The 25358-nt window shown below is 44.3% G+C and overlaps 1 protein-coding gene across 1 annotated transcript in view; it reads right to left on the bottom strand.

The window, feature by feature from the left end:
* Positions 1-20240: 20240 nt before the first annotated feature.
* Positions 20241-25358, bottom strand: part of PGBD5 (piggyBac transposable element derived 5) — a 69079-nt gene continuing 63961 nt past the window's right edge. The window contains exon 7 of the mRNA XM_076334086.1: positions 20241-24043. Coding sequence (XP_076190201.1) covers positions 23848-24043 — 196 coding nt within the window. The 3' untranslated portion in view covers positions 20241-23847. The remainder of the gene's footprint in view (positions 24044-25358) is intronic.

Raw genomic sequence — 25358 nt, 5'->3', positions numbered from 1 at the left:
TTCTTAACACTTCACCCTCACTGGAGATCGTCACACTCAGGAGGAGAAACAGAATAGCAGAATAAGCCAATGCATCTGCACAGATGATTGCTCGGATTGTTTATTCCAACTTGGAAATTTATGACGTGCTCTGGATAACGTTAAACTTGTACTTGATATTTGTGTTGATCATTTCTGTAGTACTTTGTCTTTAAAATACTTCTTCCTTTGTTACAAAATTATATAAACAGTGCAGATCTTTCATGCAGCCGTGTGGGTTCAGCACAGTTTTATTCTGGGCCCTAATGAGAACAACTTCTTTGTCTCAAACTCCCCTTTTGAGTTGTAGAAGTAAGATAGCATAGTAACATCACTGTCGACAGCACAGGATCTGAATTTTAATTTGCAAGGATGAGCAGCTATGTAATATCTCTGAATTGCACTTGCTTAATTTATAGACCTACTACTGGGGAATTTTCTTCCATTTTGTTTCTTTAAATGGAGCTTTTGAATGGATTCAGGCTTGGCTCTGGGAATCAGCCTGGGTACCAGCAGATCCTACGTGTTTTTAACCATAGAACCCGTGCATTTTGCAGCTTCAGTCTAGCTGATGTCATTTTTATATTAAAATAATACTGTCAAAGTTAACCCCAACTTTGACCTGTCCTTTCTTATGTTTGCATAGACTATATACTTTTTTTATTAAAAGCAAATGCTTCGATGACCTTTTAAAATGAAAAGGAAAGGTAAATAAGTACTAATAAGCGAGGCAGCGTTGACAAACATTAGTGCAGACATGCAGTGTCAGGAAGTGGTTTTGGTAAGATGATGGATCTCGGAAAAATGTAAGGGTTGATCATAAGGAGATGAAAAACACCTGCTGTACTGTAGTATGCTGGTACAGTTCCCCTCTTTCTTTGTTCCTGGAAGTAGAGTTAGTTCCCGATTCTTCAGTTTCCTTTGGCTGCATCTATACATTAGGGATAGAGATGGTACTCTTCTGGGCAAAATGGCTTTAACTGTGCCAGTCAGTGTGCCCATAAACACCTTGTGTGTCTGAAGTTATGACTTGCAAGTACCTGCATACCTTTTGGATGGGGGCATTAAATCCAGTTTCTCCCATCCATCATCTGACGTTTTTATGAATAACTAATACTTTTTTTTTTGCTTCTTCGCAGTCCACTTTCTCTAAAACTTGCCTGTTTTAGAGGCCATACAGTGGATACACTGTTTTTCAGCTTTTAGTCTTTCCCTATCTGTAGCCTTTTAACCTAGCTGAGAACTTGAGGAACGTGATTCAGAAACATAGCAGTAGATTTCTTCATGTTCTGGGAAATAAATGCTGAAATTTGGGCTCAGCAGCAAGACAGTTGTTTGAGGTTTTGAAAAACAGAACTTAAAAGAAAAAAAAAACCCAACCACTCAGCTTCTACCACGGAGGCATTTCCATTTGCAACTTTGATCATAGTAAAGGTAGTACTAACTGAAATCAGCAGTTGCAACTCTGAATACTGACCTGCCTCTTGACTCCGGATCAGAATTGCCGGTAAAAAAAAAAAAAAAAAAATCCGTATTCCACCTCTTAAGTCTTTAATGTCAACTGCTATCGTATAAAGTAGGAAAATTTTCACTAATTCCCCATGGATGCTGTGCACAGGGGTTTTAATATAGGAGCTGTACACTAAGGACAGCGTTGCTTTTCTTTGAGAGAACAGACAAGAAGTGGTATCCTTTTGTTATGTTTACATGACAGTGTGCCAAAGTTACTTACTGTGATTTTAGGGGGTTTTAATGTTGAAGAAATTCTCCCGTTTGAAAGATAAGTTAAGAGCCCTTGAAGCAAATTGTGATGGAGTCTCCTGAGAACGTTTCTTACCGTCTTCAGAGCAAGAATGTTGATATTGTTTGTTTTGCAGATTTTCAAAACATAGTTTGGAAACTGTTTTTTCAGTTGGTTTGAAAAGTCTGCTGTACAGAGCTTGTACTTTGTTCATTTTATAGATGGAAACCATCCTTGAAAAATTGTTTAACTTAAATAAAGAAGAATGCTTTATAGATAAATGTGTGGTGGTTCATATAACGGAGTAAAACCAAGAAGTCTGCCTGGAGCTTGTAGATTGAAGTGGTTTTCAAATGCTTCGGTTCACTTGGTTGTTTCATAAAGTTCCTGTTCTGAAAGTGTGTATATGGGGGTGTATATTTGCATTTATGAAAAGAGGATTTGTTTGCATTTAAATTAATATGACAACTTTGAGGAAATTGTCTTATCTTAGAAGCTGCTTTACATTGAGGAGTGAGTTAACACTGACTGTAGTCACCGGTAAATACTCTGTCAAGGCACCCCGCTCCTGCCCCATTAGGCCTAATCTTCTCGCCACTCCCACTGTCCCTCTCCTTGCTGCCAGAAGCCGCTATGCCAAGCGTGACAGGGCCTCCTGCAGCCCGCAGGATGGTTGCAGCGGCAGCTCTCGTAGTTGATTGGGGTGCCTGTCCTCATCTGCCCGTGTTGTCTTTCTGCCCTCTATTGTGCAGGGTAGTAATTCTGATGTCTGTGGTGCACTTGAAGCTAGCTTTCAATACTCCGTATTTAAAACAAAAAAAAGACTTTTTTAAGAAAGGTATTTTGGGGGCAAACACTTCACAGGTCTAGTTTAGAGAGCTTGCAAATGAACTTGCACCGGCACAGTTGGGGAGGGAGCAAATCCTCCATGGTAGGTGATGGACAGCCGTGAAGGCGAGATCCTTCTACTGCTGTGAGAGTAACAAGCTCACCTTGGCAGAAGTGGGCTGCAAGCCAAACAGGTAGGGGATGGTACGATGCTCTCCGGGAGGGTAAATGGGAAGCAGGAGAATGAATGAGGTAAAAAAATCTCATCTCTGACGTTTTGTCCAGCTTCAGAGACGCCTCAAGTCAGTTCTTGGGGCACATCCTTCTTTCCCACCCTGTGGCATATAGGACTAGGATCTTCGCTCCTGGTCTAGGAAACTTAGCTTTATAGTTAGCTCCAAGGATGTGTTCAGCTAGCATAACCTGCAGAAGCATTTATAGGGAAGATTTAAATACTTCTACTCTTAATTGTACTGACGGGAAGATTTTTACCTATCAGGCTGTAGGAAAGGAGAGTTCTTGGGTGCAAATTTACTCTCCCTGTGTGCCAGAAGTCAGTGGCTAGTTGGCACCTTTCAGAAAGTCTAAAATAAATCAAGCAAATAGATCTTTAATATTTATGGTTGGCAAAAATTAAAAGGCCCTGTCAAACTGCAGTAAAAAAAAAAAAAAAAGACACAACCTTGCATTTGCAGGTTATATCTGAGAACTCAAATGAGGATTCTCCATCTGAAATGCCCTTTGACACCTGTGAGCCGACAGGTAATACCAAAAGGTAACTATAACAGAATTCTGGCAGTAGAAGCTTTTAATCTAATCCAATGTTAAATGTAGAAGTGTCTCTCATATGTCTCCTCCTAGAGTCTTATACGTTTGCTGTGCATACTGTTCTCAGTAAACTTAGTATAAGTATCTGGACTGAATGAACCATCCAGCAAATTTTGCATTACTTCTGACCAGGACTCCACTGTTTCCTTTGCCTTACACCCAAGTATATATATGAAAAAAGTTTCCCGTCCAGTGTAATTCATTTTCTGGAGTCTCGGGTTGTGCTTTTTAGCCAGTTTCTACGCATGGGTTTACTCTGCTTGCCTATCACTGCATAAAACCAGATATATTTATACCCCTTTTATAAGAGAATGTTTAATCTTTCCTCTTTGTGGATAAACAAAAACATATTTTAAATACTGAGTTTTCAAGAGGATGCCTGCGTGCGTTTGGAAAGGAAGCTGAATACTGGGAGAGATTAAAAGGCTGTAATCTGCTTGAGGTAAGGACTGTTGTCTTGTTTAAGGTGGGTCCTATAGAGCATTGTCCTGTTCTTGTCTGGGGTGTTACTGCCATAACCTTAGTTATTTTAAAATGTTATATTTTTGTATGCAAATACGAACGTCTACTTTGCCTTACTTAGCTGTATATTAAATGTAGATACTCTCTAAAATTCATGTGGTCCTGAGTTGCATGCATGCATCACCTGTGTCCTCATCCAGCCTGAAATACAGTGAGTAATTTCATAGCAATATAACTTGTTATAGAACACTCTAGCAAGGGGCTTGTTCCTGTACAGAATGATTTAGAATGAATAGAAACCACTGAAAAAAATAGTCTGGGATAATAAGCCATGATTACAGAATGAGCACAAATGTCAGGGTTGCATCTTTTGTTAGACTGCACATTTTATTTACAGCTTAACCTCCAGTAGCTATTTTAAGATCTGCTAGTAATCAAGCTTAAAAATTGGGAATAAAGTCAGTCCACAGATGTTCTCTCTGTACAGCCCTCCAAGAGGTTGTCTGAATGGGGGCAAAATACCCTTTTGATTTGATTTGATTTCTTGCAGCACAGCAGCATGTTGTTGCTCTGTATGCAGGAAGAGGGACCTGCTTGATTTCAAGTCCCAGCAGATGTTTTTAATCCAAGGATTTTTGGGGGGTTTTTATTAAAAAGGATCTGGAAGTAGCAAATACCCATGTTTTCTGCCATATCTGTATTAATTAAACCTCACCTTTAGTAATCTGGGCGTTGTGGTAAAAAGGGGGCTAGAAAATGATTACCAAGAGTCTGTTGTGCTCTGGTTGCGTGGTGAGCACCACTTCTGCAAAACGCTTTTCTCTCAACTTTTGTGCCACCTTTCTTCCTGCCCAGCAAGTTGTTTTTGAAGTGGACGTGAGGTGGATTCCTAGGTGGCAGCTCCCTGCCCAGGTGAGCCAGCCTATTTGTTGCTGCTGAGGGGAAGAGGGATGCTCTCCCTGCCTCTCCTCCCTTGTGTTAGCAGTGCTGGTGCCCATTCCATAAGATAATTAAGTCAATGAAGCAACAGGACAAGATTAACTTTATTTTTTTTTCTGTCCATCTTGGAGAGTTGAGTTGGCCTTTTGAAGGGTCTAGAGAGCTGGAGTTGGCACAAAGTGGCAGGGTTTCATAACCAGAAGCAGGCGAGGGGGGAAGATGTTGAACTTCTCCCCCGCTCCTCCAGCACCAGTGAAACATAAGCAGCTTGCCCATCCTGTGGAGCAGCGGGTCCCAGCATCTGCTTAAGGTATTGCTCCTCCCTGCTCATCACTGTGAGACTTCGGGTACAGTTTTGTCACTGTCCTGGGCTGATCAGTGAACTAGCAGCAGTTAAAAGGAGCAAGGAATGCCTCGTGGTGAGCCAGCGTGGGGTGTAAGGAAGGTTGGCAAAAAAAACCCACCATGGAAAGAGTGTTGTTACTTTCAGTAGCTGAAAGCCATCCGAGCTTGGCTTAACTAAAACGTAAAATCAAACCTCTTGTTTTCATGAGAGAGCCTGAGCTGAGGGATGTTCTGTTTTGCTTTTCAGTTGAGATGTCTTTAATAATTATTATTATTATTATCTATACCGAAACAGTCTTATTGCTGATATCTGAGTCTTAAGCCAGCAGCGCCCGTAGTGGCAAGAGAGGAGGGGGAGAGAGAGGGAGAGAGAGAAAGAGAAAGAATGGTTTTAAGTTGCATCAAGGTCTCGGTTTCAACATCAAGCTGATGTTTGGTAGGGACTTTCCTACTTGGAAGGGACGTAACACTTTGGTTTAGACAATCTTGAGAAAGAAAATGCTCCATCTCGCATGCAGTTTGTGTTTTGTGTGGTGCAAACCATACCGGTGTTAGGCGCTCTGGCAGCTGGCTTCAGAATTGCACGAAGACGTTGCTTTTACTTTTCCTGTTGAATGAGTTGTTTGAAAGGGGGTGGCATCTTTAGGTCACCGGTGAGCGTCAGGGCTTCTGTCATAGTAGGAGCTACAAAAGAAGACGAAACACTTACTGGTGTCTTGGTGTCTAGGTAGAAAAGATGGGGAAAAAAATTGAAGTGGAAGAGGAAGAGGTGCAAAATGAGAGGGTGTGGAGAAGCAGCTGCAGAGCTGCAGCTTAGAATGCATTTCAAAGTCAGTAAATTCATAGTTTAATGTAAAATGAGATCTAGCTGTCCTGTGCTCTACAGCATAAGCTGTAACATCTTCGACAGTGATATCTGTGCCAAGTCCTCAGCTTCTGTTTGGATGTGACCTCCAACAAGAGCATTCAGCTCGGATGTAAAAGACTGGATACAATTTTCAGAAGTGTTCAGGACAATCGGTTTTTAAAAATAAAACTTAGACAGTTAAACATCATGGGAAACTGATGAATGAGAGAATTAGGAAATCTTATTCTTCAGCTGGTCTAATTCTCTTCTTGTCAGCTATTCCAATATAAGTTTGTTTTAATGAGTAATTGGTTCCAGGCTGAATGCCTAGCTTCAACTCCCAGCCATTTTATCTGCTAATTAAGTTTCATTCCTCAAAATAGTCGTCTTTGTATCAGAGCTTTTGGAGTCTGATTCTGTCATCTCTTAACTTTTCCCCTTACAGACCCAGCGTCTTAAACTAGCTGAGAAGCAGGTTTTTCAGACCATCAGTTGCTACAGCCGTTCCCTGAGCTGTCCTCAAGGCAGACGGAGGGGTGGTGAGGAACGAAGGTCCTCCTCTCGACTCCAGTAAAAACAGGATGAGGCACTTCCAGCTGTTACTTATGTAAGATTTCCACTGATGCTTACCACTCATGCTGTACTCTGGGCTTTGTCGTGAAGACAGCCAGCTTCTAGACAGTGCTCTGAGAGGCTCCGAGTCAATGGTCCTGAGGGGTGGTACATCTTCCTTGGCTTCCAGCAAATGCAGCATAGCAAGGTAAATCAACGTTGGGCCTGTAGGTGATAAGATAGTGGGTTGTTGGGGGGGGGTGTGATGAAAACAATAAACAAAACACTGCCAGATGTCCATGAGCAGTGCTTGCAGGCTGCTGATCTGAACTGATACTCTTGAGGGTCTGTCAGTTTGCTCAGGGAACATACCAAAAATTGGCTGTCCACCTGGGACCTCTGACCTATTGTGGTTCCCATTTTTCAGAACAGGATTATGTGCAGGAATAGATCGAAGTGTTCACACAGCGTGCTGGTCAACCTGAAGAAGCATGGGGAAAATGGAATAAGGGAGGCAGGCATAGCTCAACTACAAGCTGAGTGGCACTGAGCGGATGCCATAGGCCACTTTCTTTCCCTGTTAATTTGAAGTCCTTTATCAGCAAGGAGCGGGAATTGTCCTGCTCCATCTGATTTGAGCTGGAAAGGCTGAAGAAGAGGTTAGATCATGAACAATAAGGAGAATACAGATAGGGATCTAACTCTCAGTTGTTCTTTACAAGCAGTGAATGAGAAGGCAAAACTGGATCTTTTCAGGTGCCAAGTTTAAGACAAAAGTACTTCAAGCTGTTGAAAATTACTCCATGGATGTGAAAGCCCCTTCAGTGAAAAAAAGCACTGTAAAACATGCAAACATGTAAAACATGCACCAGGAAATCCCTAAGTCAAAAAACTGATGGGAGCTTGGAGGGCAGGGGGAGGAAATATTACTCAGCGTTAATCTCATTCCTTTGGTCTTTCCTTAGGCATTTGCTGTTGTCAGTCGGGGTACTGGGTTAACATGTCCTTTGGTCCGTGTTGGCGAACAGTTTCCAGCTGAAGTGCTCTGGGTAGCTCATACCCGAGGCTGGATAAACACGCGGATGCACAGAGCATCTTGGAGAACAGCAGGCAAGGTAAGCAACGGTGCACCGCCAGGAACGTGTGAGGCGGCAGGGCCAGCTGAGCACACCCAGAAGTAATTACCAAGCAGCTGATATTAAATATGCTTTGTGGAGAATCCCACCTCCAGCTCTTGTTTCAAATCGCCTTTCTTTGCTACAGCTTAGGTCTCCTTAACCTCTTGCATAAAATGTGAAAAGGTTTCGGTTGATTATGATATTATATTGGCAAACGGCTGCAGAAAGCTTTTAAATTTCATACTTTCACCTAGAAAGATGAAACATGAAAAAATGAGCCTAAAAAAGCTCAGGAAATAAATTTTGTATTTTATTGTGAATAGCAGAAATCTAGCGCCTTCAGGGATCAAATTCCACATGCCATTTTAAGAATTTCCTTCCCATCCAAAACTGCTACAGATATAAACCTGTAAGAATCAGCATTCTCAATAGCCTCTTAGGTGGAAGGTGGCATCTTTGACATTCTGGTGTCTCTTTGTGGTACAGTCCCTAAGGACAGTCTTTGAGAGCCCACAGACTTCTGAAGAAAACAAGTTTTTATGGACTTCTGAAAACATGCCGTGGAATTTTCCATTAGCCTGAAAGTGATCATCTTTGTGCTGCGTCTGAATTTAGACCTTTATTAGCAGTGCTTGGAGAAAGGCTCGTATGAGCTTCTGAATATCCTCACCTGGCACGAAGGGGGTCCTGGTTCAAGATGGGGCGCCCTGGGCTCCGTTGCTAGAGAAACGATGACAAAAAGGGGAAGTGGCTCTTGCAAGCTGGGAACTCCTGCACTGTGGGATTGGTGGGAACCAGCTCCTCCGTTTTTGTTAGTGCCAGTACTATACTTTTGCGATACATTTCATATGGATGAAAACCATTTCTGGCAATGAAGCTGAAAATATGCCCAGCCTGTGTGGAGCAGAACTGAGCCTGGCAGGAGTGAGCAATGCCCTTGAAGCAAGGACCATTGAGTGACTTTCTGGAAAGATTAAAAAAAAAAAAAAAGAAAAAGCATTCACTTTAACACTGAGAGGAAAAGGAGTATCTTATTTAGACCTGGCCAATTAAAAGGTCATTTCACGGGGGACACAAAGGATGGGCCCAAATCCACCTGAGTTGAACATGACCTTTTAGCCTGCTCGCTCCGTTCTGGCTTTGCCTGAATTTTTGCATTGGAGGTGGCACTCACGTTGGCCTCGCTCCATGCGTCTGCAAAGGCTGGAGCAAGGGTAGCCACAAATGTGTGTTAAGCGTTTTGTTGAGCTGGGGTTGTAATGCGTGAAGAGCTCTGTTAGTGAGCTGATGCTTTCTGTTTCGTCAGGGGCTGCCTTTCAGGGCAGGGGAGGTTACCACTCTTGCCCCCCCGCAGGGAAGAATTGGGGGGATTGTACATGCAAAAGAGGCTGTCTGAGCGTAAGGTATCCACAGAGAAAATGCTTCTCTGTCTGGTTCTCTGTATGGTACAGTTATTTCTGTGTTCACCTATACATACCAGCCCACTGCTTTTTTTTTTATCTGCGGGAAGCAGCCTTCTCTTTCCCAGCAGACCAGCCCCTGCTTGCCCGGCTTCCCTCGCGGGGAGGGCTCGAGCCGTGCATCCTGCTGGCAGCTCTGTTTTCTTTGACTGGGTGCCCTGGAGCACAAGTTTCCTCAGGAAAGCCAGAGATGGCAGCAAGACAAGTTTCCTGCCGGTTCCCTTGTTCCAGTTTCCTTCTTTTGGCAGAACAGAATTTGATTTTTTTTTTTTTCTCGCGATTATTATGGGCTGCAAAGAACAGCTCTTAAATTAGCCCTAAGGAGGTGGAAAGGTAAAGAAAGCTCGCTGCGGGGAGTTTGGTCTGACGCATGTAATAAGCACAAGCTCTACCTGATTCAACTGATGAACGCTGTCATATGCACAGCCCTCTCTTTAGTTTGTTTTTGTTGTTTTAGTTAACTTTTGGCAGCCGCGCCAAAGACAAGTCGGGCGTCTTTTTCCAACCGCTGCTGCAAAGTTACAGTGAAGCTCTTTGGCCAGAGCTCGATTTGGGAGGCTCGGATCCATCCAGGGAGCATCCCGTGAAACTCAAGTCCTGTGTGAAGGTGCCAAAGGTCCAAAACGTCCCACGATAGTGACCCTTTATCGCCCTTTCCTAAAACACTCTGGCTCCATCTTCTCCCCTACAACACCTACAAATCTGCTGCTGTTCTTGCTACTTGTTTGGGACGCTCGTGTGCTGTTTGGCCAGCGATGCTCTTGCTGAACACGCACAGAAGCAAGCACTTGCAGAGCGCTGCTGGGGGAGCCGGGAAGGGCAGAGTTGGGCCCGTCAGCCATGCTGTGCTGACGTGCACCCGTGTGGATAAAGGCCTGGTGTGTGTGACACTGGCCCCATTACTGATGCCTCTGAAGGCTTGTCCCTCTTGGGGGGGTCACTCCTCCTCAGCCCCGGGGACTGTGGAGCAGTTGCGTTGCTCCAAACTGAAAGGATGCCCCTGGGTTGTCCCGTGGTGCCTGCCGGGGGTGAAAGCATCCCAGAGCGTCTAACCGGTGGGGAGGGGAGGAAAGGCAGCACACAAACCCCTTCAGTGCCCTGCAGCATCGATGGGCAAAGCAGGATTTAGGTCACCTGCCTAGGGAGTGGCGTGCCCTCCGCTGAGTGCCTCAACCACACAGCCCTGAGGGGCTGACAGGAGGGAAGGGCAACTTTTGGACTAGATTGTAAATCCCCCAGATTCCAGATAAGATGTTATTCTTTGTTTTCAATGAGGAAAGATGACTTTGCAACCACCCGTTTTTAAGTAAATCTGTCTTAAGGAGATAGAGCTGTTCATGCGTTCCTGGGTGCTTCAGCCTTTGTGTAGGGTCCTGAAGAACAGCAGCAACAGCAAATCTCATCCACTGCTGATTTTCATTAACCGCGTGAGAAACTGGGTTAAGCTACCTCAGGCGATAAAATCCTGCAGGCTACTGCGAGGCTGCCATTGCTAGAGAGGCTCTGTCAGCTGGGAAAGGGCACTGCTGCCTCACAACAATGAACCTAATGATGTTATAAATAGCTCCTCGTTGTTCGAAAAGAAACAGTAAGAGGAAATCCTTTCTTTCTCTCTTTCTGTTCTAGTTTTGCTCCTTTTTGGGTAGCGTCAAAGCGATTTGGTTATCTGCAGCACGAAAGCAGAGTTGGTCAGGACCAGCAGCTGTAAAACCAAGGAGACAACAGGTAGGGCGAGCACATGGAGAGAAGAGGAGGGTCTGGCTGGTCGGGCATATCTGGTAGTTAAACCTTATGCACAGGCATGAGGTTGGGTCCCCACCTACGTAGCTGCAGGACAGGATTTCCAGCACCGCTGAAGTTCGGGCTGTAGCAGGGAAGCTCCCTTGCAGCCCAGTTTTGCCAGGCACCTGGTCTCCTTTGCTCAGAGGCTGCCTGGTCGTCACTCCTGCGGGCTGCTCTGCTGGGAAGTGATCAGAGAAATGTTCACCCCAGTGCCTTGCAAGCTGTTCGTGATACGCGGTTTACAACTGGTCTGCTGAACCACCCTGCCTCTATAGGCGCTTCCATTGAAATTTGGTGGGATGTTATTGGACAAATCTCGAGAAGCAGGTCGTTCATGGTAGCCCGTGGGAACAAAAGTTCAGGGAACCTCTTTTGCTTATTGTATGAGCAATAGAAAGCTGTTGCTGGCACTCACCGAGTCCACTCGGGTGTCTACTTGGTGTGTGCATACTTGCCCCGGGCCAGGGGGAAGGCAGGCATATTTTATGCAATGTAAAAGCAGTTTCCAAAATCACTGTAGTGCACAATGCCTTGAAATTGGCTGCTGTCACCCCAGGTAAGAGAGAGGATGCTGCTGAATACGGGTGATTTGTTTAAACTATCTAATGTCCGTTTATTGCATTGGCCAAGACCCCTGTAAGGAATACAGATGTTTAGCAGCTGGTCTGGGTCCAACTGCAGTACCTTTCAGATACGTCAGAGCTTCTCTAGTCCAGGGTCACACGCACCAAGCTCCTGGCTGCAGTAACGAATTTTCTTGATTAAAAGTGCTAGTATCTCTCATATTTTAGTAAGTTTGTTAAACGTGACTTACAGTATTTAATAGCACTGACGGCTCAGTCTGGCTGAGTCTCATCTGTCTTCAGTTGAGTAAATACTTGACATTATCTGGTGTCTGAAAAGACAGAAACTGTGGAACTCTGCAGTGGCGCTTTTGAAATTGCTTTTCTGAACAGAGCAGTGCTCTATCTGCTCTGTATTAATCATGGGACAGGAATAAAAAAAGGTCATTATTTGAACACAAAAGTGTTATGCTAAGCTAGTTGTCGGGATGCCTCTTCCATCCCATCTCAGAAGTAGCTTGTACCAGGTGGTAGTGGGTTGTTGGGCACAGTAATGGAGGGGACTGAAAAAAGGTGAATCAGAGAGACAATGAGAAGAGAAACAGCGTGTACAAACCGGAGGAAAGCTGACAGGTACAGAATTACATTTATTGTTGTGAGTGTTGGATGGAGACTTTCTCCTGCGGCTGGGTGGAGATAGAGTTGCTTATGTTTGGAGACCAGCTTTTTTCAGTCCAAATGTTCAAGAGATATATATGTACATTAATTCATGTATTTGTCTTTATCTCCAACAGTTTAGGTGTTAAAAGGCTTTGGGATACAGACAGACCGTAGGCAATGAACGTTTCCAATTCCTGAGAGTGATGTGCAATTTATTCTGGCGTGCCTGGCTGCAGATGCTAATCCTATTCACAGCAAATTAAAGAAATGTCTCTCTCCTCCTCCCCTTTCCCTCACAACTGTCCATTTTTGTAGATTATTTTTTGGCATCATTGTACCTGGCTGCTGGAAGCTTGACAAGATTTTTTTTTTTTTAAATTTTGTGTCTGTCCAAACCAGATGAAAGTGGTTTGCTTTTGCTGTTTCCCCAAAGGGTACAAGACAATGCTGCTATTTTAAATCCTGCCTTATTGTTCTTGGGGAGTCTAAATCTGGCAGAAGGAACACCTAACCCTTCTATTAAGGTTAAAATCCAGCCCTGGCTCACGGAAGTATGAAAAGGAGCACATTTTGGCTTGTTGCACCTTGGCGTGTTCACGTTGCTGTTGGTACCAGCTGCCTCTGGGTCAGCGCGGGGCGAGGGCTGTGCTGCGGTGGGTGAGCCTGCCTGCTCAGGGGAGGTTATTCTCATCCAGGTTTGTGGAGCACCAACTCCCCATGAGCCTGAGCACTTGCTTTGCTAGCGGTCTTGCTTCTTGGATGAAGGAAGGATTTCGGGTTCCCAGGCAAAACCTTTAACAGGAAACAAGTTCTGCAAAGAAAGGCTAAAGCTGGTAAAATACCTGAATCCTGTGCCGTATCTCTGGTAATGTCAGTGCGGGCGTTCCTGGGGAACCCCGTCCAAGCCCTCACCTGGGGAAGCAGGAAGAGCAGAAGAAGGAAAGAGGTCTCTGGCTCCTCAATTCTCATCACCTTTTGCCTTTTGTTTTCTTAAACTCTCATTCCCAAAGATGAAACTCTGCTGGCTGTGCATCTGACCTGTGCTGTAATCTAAGGAAACTGGAATGCGGAGACGGTCTCTGAAGAGAGCTGAGATGGCTTTGCTTTGCAGGGGTCTGATGAGATGCAGTTCATTACTGCGTGTAAAGTGCTTTTTCAAGTCTTGGCTGAAGGTGCTTTAAGAGTGCCTGTGCTTTGACGTAGTGATGGCTGGGGGTATCCTTCTCTGCAGCGCCTGTGACTTGGCACTTTCTCCCTGCTCCTCTCTGGGGATGAAGGGGCAAGTGGAACAGGATGTTAGAAAACACTGCAAAATGGAACGTTAAGTTTGGCTTAATTAAGAAAGACTACATTGCTGGAATTATTAATTGCAAATTCTCCTGAGAATAATTTCATGGGAGATTGAGTTACTGCAGGCCCTACCCTGATCTGAATGGATGGCATTGTTTTAAATGACAGCACTGAGGTGATGTGTGTGTGATTGTTAATCAGATCCTGGATTTCATAATTTCGCAAATTAAATTCCTTGTTTTATTCAATTAGTGTGTTAAAGATGATTCACATTGCTTCTCCCAACTCTGATCATGTAGCCTGATTACACACAGCATTAGCTCTGGTCACGGCGCATCCAGGGAGCAAAGCGATGTGCTGCTTGGGGGTGGCTCTCCAACCATGACAGTGAACTCTGAGAAATTCTCATTTGGTTTATGACACAGCTGAACATCTTGACTGGTGTGTGGCTGGTCCCACTGCAGGGGCTTGTAATCAACTGCTTAGGTCCCTCCTGCCTCTGCGTGCCTTTGGAGTGGTGTACGGAGTCACCTGTGGGTGCAGGTGCTGTGCATGGCTGGTCGCATCTTGGGGAGCCCTGCCACCAGCCAGGGTGTGTTCGTGCCAATCCTTCACCCCAGTGATGCACCTACATGTTTCCAGCCTCGGCACTCGTTTGGGATGGGCCAGCTTCCACTGTGTGCTGCAGGCTGTGGTTTGATCGCTTCTTGATCTTGGATGTGATGTCTCAAAGTAGAAACCTGTGGGTTCCTCCCCAGCTACTCAGCAGTGACCGTCATGGTGCAAAAAATACAAGGCATAGGAGAAAGAGAACCTGTTTCTTGGAGGAGCTGATTGTGTGAAGGGTCCAGGCTGTCTTTTAGATCATGCTGAAATGTCTTTCAGACCAGCACATTAAGGGTTGTCAATTCCAGCTACCTGTACGTTGAAAAGATTTCTGAGAGCTCAGAGGTGTTGAACATGCCTGAATCTCTTCCCCTCCCCTTTTTTGATGCTACCTGAGCAACTTAAGAAAAAGTCACCTACTAGAGACTGGGTCCATAGAAATATTAAATAGCTGAGGTCAAGGGGCTCGCTGCTGTTCGCTTCTGCTAATGTTTAATAAAGCATTCCCTGAAAATCCGGATTTTTCTTCGGACAACTTAGATGCAAACTAAATTTCTTCCTGCGGAAAACAGAAGTTACTATGAAGAAATACCCTAAGCAGCATCCTGAGCAAGTGAAGACATGGCAGACACCTGGCACGTCACAGCAAGAGGTCAGTGTTGAGCCACACTAGCACACACCTGGAGAATGCTCTGCAGCCTGGTCCCCGGTGTTCGGCTCTGCGGCCACGGGGGAATGTGGAACACAGGTCCAAGGCCCGGGGGAAATCTTTATTGTGGTTGTTGGCAAAGACCCACTGTATGTGTTCTCCTGCAAGGTTTGTGCTCCCTTTGTGGATTAAGGTTTAAACCGGGTTGTAGTAACTTGTCGACTTGGAGCTGTGAAACAGAGGTTATCTGCAGATGATGCATGTCTGGTTTTGCCTGCAAATGCCACATATTTGGCGTGCAGGTCATGGTTTCAGTGGGTACCACTGGTGGTACGGACAAACCTTGCCAGGAGTGGTAACAACAAAGGGCTGGTACCGTTCAGCAGAAACATCTGAGAGCTGGGACAGCCACCTGCGTCCTTGTGTCCACCCCTCCCTGCCCGGGGTTGGCTGGGAAGCATCGCTTGTGAGTGTCGGGAGGGCATGGGGGGTGTGCTGGTTTTGGCTGGGATAGAGTTAATGTTCTTCACAGTAGCTGGTATGGGGCTGTGTTTTGGATTTGTGCTGGAAACAGTGCTGGTAACACAGGGATGTTTTTGTTACTGCTGAGCAGTGCTTACACACAGTCAAGGCCTTTTCTGCTCCTCACCCCACCCCACCAGCAAGTAGGCTGGAGGTGCACAAGAAGTTGGGAGGGGGCACAGCCAGGACAGCTGACCCCAGCTGACCAAAGGGATATCCCACACCATATGACGTCATGCTCAGCATCTAGAGCTGGGGAAAGAAGGAAGGAAGGGGGGGACATTTGTTGTGATGGCGTTTGTCTTCCCACGTAACCGTCATGCGTGATGGAGCCCTGCTTTCCTGGAGATGGCTGAATACCTGCCTGCCGGTGGGAAGTAGGGAATGAATTCCTTGTTTTGCTTTGCTTGCGCGTGCAGCTTTTGCTTTACCTATTAAACTGTCCTTAACCCACAAGTTCTCTCAGTTTCACCCTTCCGATTCTCTCCCCCATCCCACTGAGGGGGGAGTGAGCGAGCGGCTGTGTGGTGCTTAGTTGCTGGCTGGGGTTAAACCACGACAGGGGGGCAGCAGTCCCCTTTCCTATGCCCATGTGCAGACTGCATTGAAAGGCCTTTTTAAACTCAGTTGTTTCTAAACAAAATGCCTTTGTACTAAGTGGCTGGATAAAGATGTCAGGCTTTTGCCTCTAATGGTCTTAGAGTGAGAACGTGTAATTTATCTAGCGGTTTTTTCTCCATGTCCTGTCACCTACACACCCAGAGGATTACCAAACATCTTACCCACCTATTCCAGAAAAAAATGAGACAGAAAAGCACCCAATAATATATCTGACTGTATTTCAAAGTTGTTGATTGTAAACAAACTTTGTTGAAGAAATAAAATCACATGACAAGATATCAGAGTGATACTATAAATCCATTTTGTTATTGTTGCCACACTTCACATTTTTTGGAACTCAGAATTTAGCTCATGGTGTACAAAACTTGTAAAAATTTATTGCAAGCGTGCCTTTGTGTAGAACAAAACTGGTGTCACAAAAGTAGTTCCCTGTCCCATGCAGAAACACAGTTGTGTATCTCTTACCGGGAAGAGGTCACACACCTGCATTTCCTGAAAGACTTGGCTGTTACAAAATTGCTCTGAGAAGTTTTAAAAAAAAAAAAAAGAAAAAGAAAAAGAAAAAAAAGCAATTGCAGTGTATGCTTTACCTCTGGAATTTACATTTTCAACAGAAATCTTTAGAATTACAAAGAATATGGAACTTTGCAACAGAACTGCAGTCGCTGATATTGTGAGTGCAGCCTGATGGAGTCGTCGTGAAAGCACTTGGCCAGCTAAGGCCCGTCTTTGCGTTTGGTACTGTCACGGCATTTGATGGAATGTAAGTTGCACATATTGAAAATAAATGAAAATGAAACGTAGAGGGGGAGATTCCTTTTCCAGAATCCCCATTGTTCCTGTTTCTACAGTGGCGCTTCCTCAGACTGTCGCTCCCATGCTGTGTTGACATGCAGCAGTGCTTTGACTCCAAGGTCGATGACTACTGAACATGTATAGTGTAAGGAAAGGCATGGAGTGAGGCCAGCGATGTAGCTAAAGCAGGGCTTATGTTGCTAAAGCAGCTGTGCAGACTGGTTGTGTTAAACATCAGCCTTTTCTCTTTTAATTCAAAGGCAGCAGGGGAGGGGGGTACACATGCTGGAAAGATGAGAGTTAGAAGGGATCACCTGGCTCCTCTCCCTCTGCGTGCCCAACCTCTGAACCTTCCTCTGCCTCCTCAAGCCTGCTGTTCCCCTTAAACTCCTCCTTGTATCAGCCTCATCTATACGGGATCAGATTAATCTCTGGCATAAATCTGAGTTTTGCTATCTTTAATCTCACCCCAGACCATGGAGTCAAGTTATTTTTAATTTCAGTACTGAAATGCCAGGCAAAGATTTGGCTTATAACTAGAAGGAAAAATCCAGGTTGCAACAGTAAGTCCAAGAGATCTGCAATTTGTTTTCCATCAAATGAGTAACTCCGTTTCATAGAGAGGAGCGAATTGTTCAGCAGTCATGTTTTGCATACACCTTGACACAGATTAATTGGAGAACAAGACCACAATGTTACTTTGACACCAAGTGGGTTGGCGTTCTGGACAGATGAACCTAGTGTACTGGGCTTTGCTTTTCGGTTTGAAGAATTTTGATAACTAGTGAAAACAGAACAAAATGCTCTGTTAGAAACCTAGAGCATGCTGTAAATACTTGAAGAGTGAAAGCATGTGCCAGCTTCTTCATTTTAGAAGCAGAGCGGCCAGGGCTGGGAGCAAACTGTAGGAGCCTGGAATCTTCCCTTCCATAGTAAAACTTAATTTGGCTCCCTCCAGAGTCCCTGTCACGATCAGGTATGAGACTAGCTTAACTATGAAGTCTGTTTGTCCAAGGAGCTTCGATCCCAAATTGCACTCATCCCTCCCCTCTTTGTTTATCCGATCAGGTCCTGCACATCGTGACCCTGTAGGACGGCACTACGGTCCTTTCCCACTAGGTTCTTCATCAAGGTCCCCCATGCATTCAAGGGTTGTTGTCGTTACATCAAATGAGCGCTTTTGCAGAGTGATGTTTTCGTGGATAAGATTTTTGCACTACACATCGTGTGGACCACCTTGACGTCTAATACAAGCAATTATTACTTCAGAAGAGTGATACAAAAGGAATTTACCACTTAAGGCCTTTTTGTGATACCTAACAGCTGTTCACCAGAGCCATCACGAGTTAACGGGTTTACAAAAAACCACAAAAAACCCCTAGACTGTGTCAAAGGCCCCTCTTTGACAGCAATCCAGAGCTGAGGAATATTACAGCCGTTCCAATGGGAGCAGTGGGTGTGGTAATGCTGATACCTGTTTTGGGTCCATACGAACCTGACGGGGCAGCACTAATGGGGCAAAGCAGGCAACACCTTCACAGTGATTGCAATTAGTATAGGCTTCAGAAACAATACCCTGTTTCATCTGAGATTTGCAAAATAGCAGAAAGGATCAGCGAAGTAATACTATAAAAGTAAACTGAAAGGCCAACTCTGTGTTGTCACCTCTTCCAGACTGACCAAGAACCTGCAGGATGATTTGGATGTGCTCTAAATCCATGGAATGAGGGAAGCGAAGGAAAGCATAGGGCAGGAAATTTCTCCAGGGCTAGATTTCTGAAGACACAGAGCCATCTCTCAAAAGAAGGGGAAGAGACCCTTTTTGTACAAAGCACAGATATGCTCAACTGCTCCCCCCCAGTGAGATGATGATACGGGTGCTTTTCCAGTTCCAGTTAATAATGCTTCTGGAAACAAAGGTAGGTTTGGGAAGTACTGTTACAAGAAGGTATATCAAGTAGCACTGGTGGTAGGCTTGCATTTGAGCAGATGATGACGTGATCTGCCTGAGCAAAATACCCTAGTTAATGACAGGCCGAATGTATCCATGTTTTGAGCTTAGAGTTCCTTGCCTTTGTGAAACGTTGCTAACAGTCCTTTGACACTTGAATGTTTTTCTCAACTAGATTGAGATGACCTCTCGTTTTACAAACAACTAATCTTACCTCAGTCCTAGCAACAAGTGCCATGGCAAACTTCCCAACAGAGATGGATGGAAGACTTCATATTCCATCTAATCTCAGTGACTTTTCTCAAGTCAGTCTTAGTAATTATTTGTCTGAATTTCACATTGCTTACTGGACTATAGCAGAGCTTCAGATTCTCCATTTATCTCCTCTAAGCTCCTCTAGGCAGGTTGGGCTGCTACGTTTTATCCAGTTTTCTCTTACCTGCAGCGCAACTTGGTTTTGACTCATACCGGCCTATATGGAGTAAGGAATCTGTGCTGACAAAGTCCCACAGCCCTTACTTCAGGGTGGGATGATGTTTGGCATGCTTTCATTTCTAGTTTGGAAAAGTGCATTTGAACAAGAACGAAGTCACTGAAAATGCAGAACTTGGACTTAATCAGCAGGAGTGCAAACTCTACTTCACAGTTTCATCACCCCCTTACCTGTGCTGTGCCTCGGTGTCTGATTAGGGAAGGGGAAGCTCCTATCTGAGGAGCTAATGATGCCTCGTGAGTGCTGAGGTTGTTAAAGCACTTTGCAATTGTTGCAAGGAAAGCGGCACAGATGTGCAGAATTATCAGTGCAGCGTAATTCCCCACTCATCACTAAATCAGCTCCAGGACTAGGGGGACTAAGATATGTAAGACTGAGATACTGTCGGCTTCTTTCACTACTCACGAGCTCAAGATGGACTACTAAATAAATGTTGGAAGTTAAAAAACTCTTCAGCCAAAAAAAAAAAAAGCCACATAAATATAGCTGAAGCTAAAGAATGGGAATGCTGTTTTGAGTTGCTGTCCTTAATGTCAGTCTGGAAACAGCTAAATTCATTTTTCTCTAGGAAGTGTCTGAAGAAAACTTAGTTGTTCCCATTAGGGACACTGAAACATCTATAAATGGGGATTCTTGGACTACCTTGTAAATGCAGAAGGGCTGGGGCTAGAGAATAGGAATGGAACACAGAGATGAGATTTCTTTAAATTGTGCCCTAGTGTCAAGTGCACAAATGGGCCGAAGTAAAAAGTAGCAGAGTTTCTGCAAGCCCTTGAAATATTTTTCAATTGAGACAACAGCAGTGGAAACCATTTCACAGTGGCTTCTAAGCTCTAGTGAGTGTTTTATTACACGCTGGGAAAAGAAATGTTTTCCAAGAATGGATCGTGGCAGGACCGACATTTCTTGAAAGAAGCAGCGTGCACAGAAGGTGGTCAGTATGTCTTGCTGATGGTCTCAGTTCTTTGAAACAAAAGTTTGCATACCATAAATAAGTCATTTTCAGAAGTATGTGTGAATGAAAATTCAATTCAGCAGGAAAGAAATGAGCCTACCTGCTCCCTTGTCTACTTTTCCTGGAAAAAATGTAGAGATCTGGTTGGCATTTCCACCGCATTTTAACTACTGCTGAGCTTTAAGACCTCTTACCCAGATTGTCTCAAGGCTACGACCCCGCCCCCTCCCGCCCCCCAACCCAAACTTGCTGTCATTTCACAAGCCATTGCACAATTAACACACACGCACACACTATAACTAGCAGCCTTGCACTACTTCGAGACTAACCCCTTTTTGTTCCTTTAACTAGGGAGAAGCTTTAATGTTACAAGCAGGTGGGGAACCAAATCTGAGTAAGCCAGTTTGCAGTAAAGGAAATGCTACAGAAGCTGAGCTGCAGTTAACAAACTTTTAAAAATGATTCAGCTTCTTCCTTAATTACTTTGCCTCGTTTGTAGTAACGTAGAGAAAGTGCAAGATGCTTTTTCAACAAGGAGAAATCTTAACTTTCCCCAAACCTATCCACTCCCAGTCAATAAATGGAGAAGATGAGGTGGAATAGTCATCTGTGGATATAGACTATGCTTTGGTGGCTTTTGCTTGTGGCTTCAAGAGCCAAAATTCAGGCATTTTCTACATATAAATATATATAAATATTTTTGCTTATTTATGGAATGTTTGTGCATGTTTAGGGCACCAGTTCAAAATGATGAGGGATGGTTAAGGCTAAGAAAAATGAAATTCATTGCAAAGCTATAATTTTGTCTCCATTTTTCTCCTTTACAAAGGAGACTAAAGCATCTTCCCTGTAATAGTCAGCCACTGTGTAATCCCCCGTCAACACCAATTCTAGGGAAAACTACTCAGGACCCAGTCCCTGAGGCAAAAAGCTAGGACCTCATGATTTTAGCTCAAGTAATCCACATAATTAACAGCCCACATTAGTGGAAAATGAAACATTCCAAGGCCTTGGACCTACTGTTACCTGAAAAAGAAAAGGCATTTTACTGTATGAGATGGCCTAGATCCAAGCCTTTAAGCATACAGAGTAACGTAACAATTGGCCAAGGGCTCCAGATCTATCTCAGGGGGCTACGACATACCTGGGGAGTGCTGTGCTGCCTCCTCAGAACTGCCACGTGGCTCCTCGGAGGTCCTGCAAACCTTGCCGTCTCTGCTGGGGGCGTGTGCATCTTGCAAATCCTCCAGCATTGCAGGGAAATGCAAGGAAGCTGGACTCCCAGCAGCTACTGTTTATTCAAACTGCTCCATCAGCAAAGTTCCAGTCAGACCTTTCCCTACTGCCCCGATTTTGACAACGAAATAAATTTACAGGACTGGCATTGTCTGAAGCAGAGAGCTAACACTAAGAACACTATTTGCCTCCAGGTACCTCTGTGGAGTTTCCTAAGAAAACTGGAAACCGTGGGCTTATATTGCTTAACATTTGTTTTTCATGCTAGCTCCTCTCCCCCTTTGAATACTTAAAAAACTGCCAAGAACGAGCTACTGCACACACTCAGTCTGAAGAGGGGTGGTCTCAGTTCTCTGCAGGGACAAGAAGTTTTGAACTCATCCTTGGGCTCCTATGCAGCTTGGCATTGCCAAGGACTAGAGTGGTACAAACCCTCTCCTTCCTTTTGAGACTAGGAGGCCTCAATGCACAAGATTTTGTGCTTTCTCACACATTTCCCAGATGGAGACCTTGTGGACTGAGAAGTGAAAAGGGATGCTTAGGAAACCCACTGCTGTACATCATGCAGCTGGCAGGCAGAGCAGGACGTGTAGGACAGTCTCCAGGCTGTATTGCAAGCAGAACCACCATGGAGTTGGCCATCCCCTTACTCTCCCTGCAACCAGGTGAGATCTGTCTCTAAGTCTACTCCAAAAAAATAAGACTTTGGTAGAAATAGCAAGATGTCGGTGCAAGGGTGCTCTTTGGGCTAGTCAGTAATTTACTAACCCTTGCTGGATTCTTCCTCTGTTATGATTTACATGCTATGCACTTGCACATCACATAGTGATGAAATCTGGGGAGTTCTCAAATTCATGTTGGTTACCCTCTATTGTCTCTTGCCAGATAGATACATATAACCTGGTGAGGTTTACACTGATAAAGAAATCAGTCAATCACTCCCTTCCTCTTGAATCAACCCAAGTCATTCTTTGGTAAAACCTTTCAGGCTTGGGGACCTAAAACCACCTGGTCCTCTAAGCAACACGGTTTCTGCCCTGTAAGTTAATGCAATTCTGTTTGTGTCCATCACCGCTAACCTTTAGAATACAGAGTTTTTTGCTGATCGAGTTGTGGACTGAAATCAGTAATGTGTAGAGGGCAGGGTAGTATTTCACCTCAGTATCAATTCTCCCTTGTTTCAATCATACCTCTCTCTCTCGGCATTATTTTCCAAAGCTTCAGCGGCCTTCAGATTCCCCCAGCACCAAAACGTAGCGTTTCAGCCATGGGCACCAGCTCATGACGATGCTTGTCCTCTACAGTGTTACTCAGAACAGGAGAACTCTTTGGGCTTGCTCTGTTTTAGTGAGGTTTAAGGTCTGGTTGCAACTGGACTTCGTTCTTTTTGTAAAACACAATGCTATGTTATTTTGCTAAACATGTAATCTGCTTAATTACAGCTACTGTGACAAGCCCTGAATTCTAACAAGAAGAATTCCTACAGAACACCCCGCAGTGATAATGGGAAACACACTGCTATTAGTGACTTATTTTTTTCCTGCCAACTGTGTGCCAAATTAAGTTCTAAAATGGACCAAAAAGGTCTTGACAGTTACAAAAGAAAAGAAAGAAAGTGTTGTTCCTAAAAACTTAACAGTCCATTACATTAGATTTTTAAGCAACGTTTAAAATACAGTTGAAATAAAGAAAAAATATAATTGTTATATTCTGATTTCTCACCTGTACACTGACTGTGGCAGTTAAGATGCGAGGCAGTATTACTTACTGGTTTTACTCACTGTTAATACTTACAGTATTACTCATTGTTTGTTTGTGTATAAAATGTTTCATCCTGGTTAAAAAAGAAAATCAATGTAATGTATTTCTATTTTAAATTCACTAATGTATTTGGTTTCCCCTAATTTTGCTGTGTTCTAACTGGGATCAAATTGTCTTACATTACATTAATAAAAAAACAAAGAAAGAAAAAAAAGACAGAAAGCAAAAATCTTAACTGGTCCTCAGTTCCTGGCTGCCTGCCTGTGAAGGTTTTGTTTGTCGGTACGCTTGCTTCAGTGTTCGTGTATCTGAACTGCTTTGTTTAGCACACTGGGAGGACAGCAGTGATGCCTTACAGGATGGCAGGCACTCTCAATCACAGCCCATGGTGCAGACTTACGTTGCTTGTCCCAGAATTGAATAACTCCAAGTAAGGTATAGAGTTTTCTGTAATGCCCGCCTAGGACTGCTGAGCTATGTCAGCTTATGACAAGCTCTTAGCCCAAGAGGAACTTTACAACATGACCCTGTTCAACAACAGTATTGAGATGATGACTAATTTAAGTCTGTTTCTGGTGGACAGATTCCCACAGGGCATTCACATATGCAATTTTGTGTCAGCTTTTCCAGTGGCATGTTCTGCAGGACACGTTTACATCCAGCTGCTACTAGGAACAAAGTTTCCACCTCTCTACTGGCATCACTTGGCATTTTTGGATAAGGACAGCACTGGTGGTGTCACAAGTTCCTTGCTTTGCCATTCCACGTGTGGTATCTTCTTCTGCTTACGCTCCACCCCCTGCCTACGCCACCAAGAACAATGCATCAATGGGAGGGTGAGGTGTCTTCCAAGCCCAGGAGCTCCTTTACAAGTCTTTCACCAAACTGTGCGCGGCTATACCTTGTCACATGGTAGGCCTCTGACATTTTGTAGAGGATGTAGGCATTGTTTATAGCGATGCTGATGGCAAACCAGAATACTTGTTGCCAGGTCTTGTTTGGTTTGTGAGAAATGAAATACCTAAAAAGCCAAGAGAGAAGGGGAGGGAAAAGCACTGTTCAGCCAAACGCTTGCAGCTGGGATGCAAAAAATAACCCCAGACAAAGATTCTGCAGTCCCAAAGGGGAAGGTGGCCCAGGGCTTAATACCTAGTGCAAGTATCATCTTAAGGAATTTTCTACAATGTATTTGAAAGTCATTTACAGTTAAGTTGCACAATTTTGGAAATTTCTAGTAGTGTCTAAAAGAACAGACTTCCTTGCTCTCAGAAGCAAAACCTCAGCAACACTCTCACCTCTGTACCACTCCATCTAAGTAAGAGTACCGATACAGACTTCTCAAGTTTACCCGTGACAAACGTCCATGTGATGGGAGCTGTGGGTCTGAATCCCTTCAATTTGTAACTAAAAAAAAGCCTCAGGCACATTACGTTACAGTTTAGGGAAGATTGCTGATGCTTCTTCTCTTGTTTATCTCTATTGCGAGCAAAGAATGATTTCTGCTGCTGTCAACAGCAGGTGGGAGGATGTGGGGGTAGAGCCAGAGCGTGCAGTGCTGGTATGTGGAGCATACCTTATGGCAGAACTAGAAGGGACTGACATCCTTATATTTCGGTTCTGACTAATTCTAGGACTGCCAGAATATTTGCTCTTAGGTCATAAGATTTCCCACTTTCCTACTTTCATTTTTTTTAGTAACCATTTAAATCTACTACCTCACCTCTTTTTCGTATTGATTTCCTCAGATCAGATCCCAACATCGGTCTCCAGCAATCACCGCTTCCTCTTTCATCTCTTCTACTGAATTCTTGCTGCCTTGCCCAGAACTGGCTTGGAAAATCCCTGCTGCTTTTTCTCTCCTCAATTTTTAGTTCTTGAAATCTTCTGCACCTCATTGCCACTCCCACAGCCAAGCTTCACCACCGCTATTCTTACTTGTTTCTGTTTCTCCCTGCTACATTAAGAGCTAACACTGAGGACCCCAACTGGAATTCAGGAGCCAAAAGATCTACATTCTGCTCTCCCAGATCATCTAGATCAGCTTTACATCCACAACTGAACGTCCTTTTCTTCTGGCTCCAGGTGACACAAATATCACCGGGACAGATAATCACCTAAACACCATCTGCTGATAGGGGTGGAGAGCTGAGCTAGCTTGAGAGACTTGTGGGGCTGGTAGACCCTTGTTGACTTCTCTATTTAGCCTTCAATTTGATGTCACCAAGAACATCATCCTGCTGGCTCATCTTCCCAACACTTCTTAAAAGTCATTTACAAGATGCTAAGGACATAAGTCTCAAATTTTTTTTGACTGGTGGATGGGTAGATAGAGCCAA

This window comes from Aptenodytes patagonicus, chromosome 3, assembly GCF_965638725.1.
Source record: "Aptenodytes patagonicus chromosome 3, bAptPat1.pri.cur, whole genome shotgun sequence".
In the NCBI taxonomy this organism is placed as follows: domain Eukaryota; kingdom Metazoa; phylum Chordata; class Aves; order Sphenisciformes; family Spheniscidae; genus Aptenodytes; species Aptenodytes patagonicus.
This window is presented reverse-complemented; position numbering and strand designations above follow the sequence as displayed.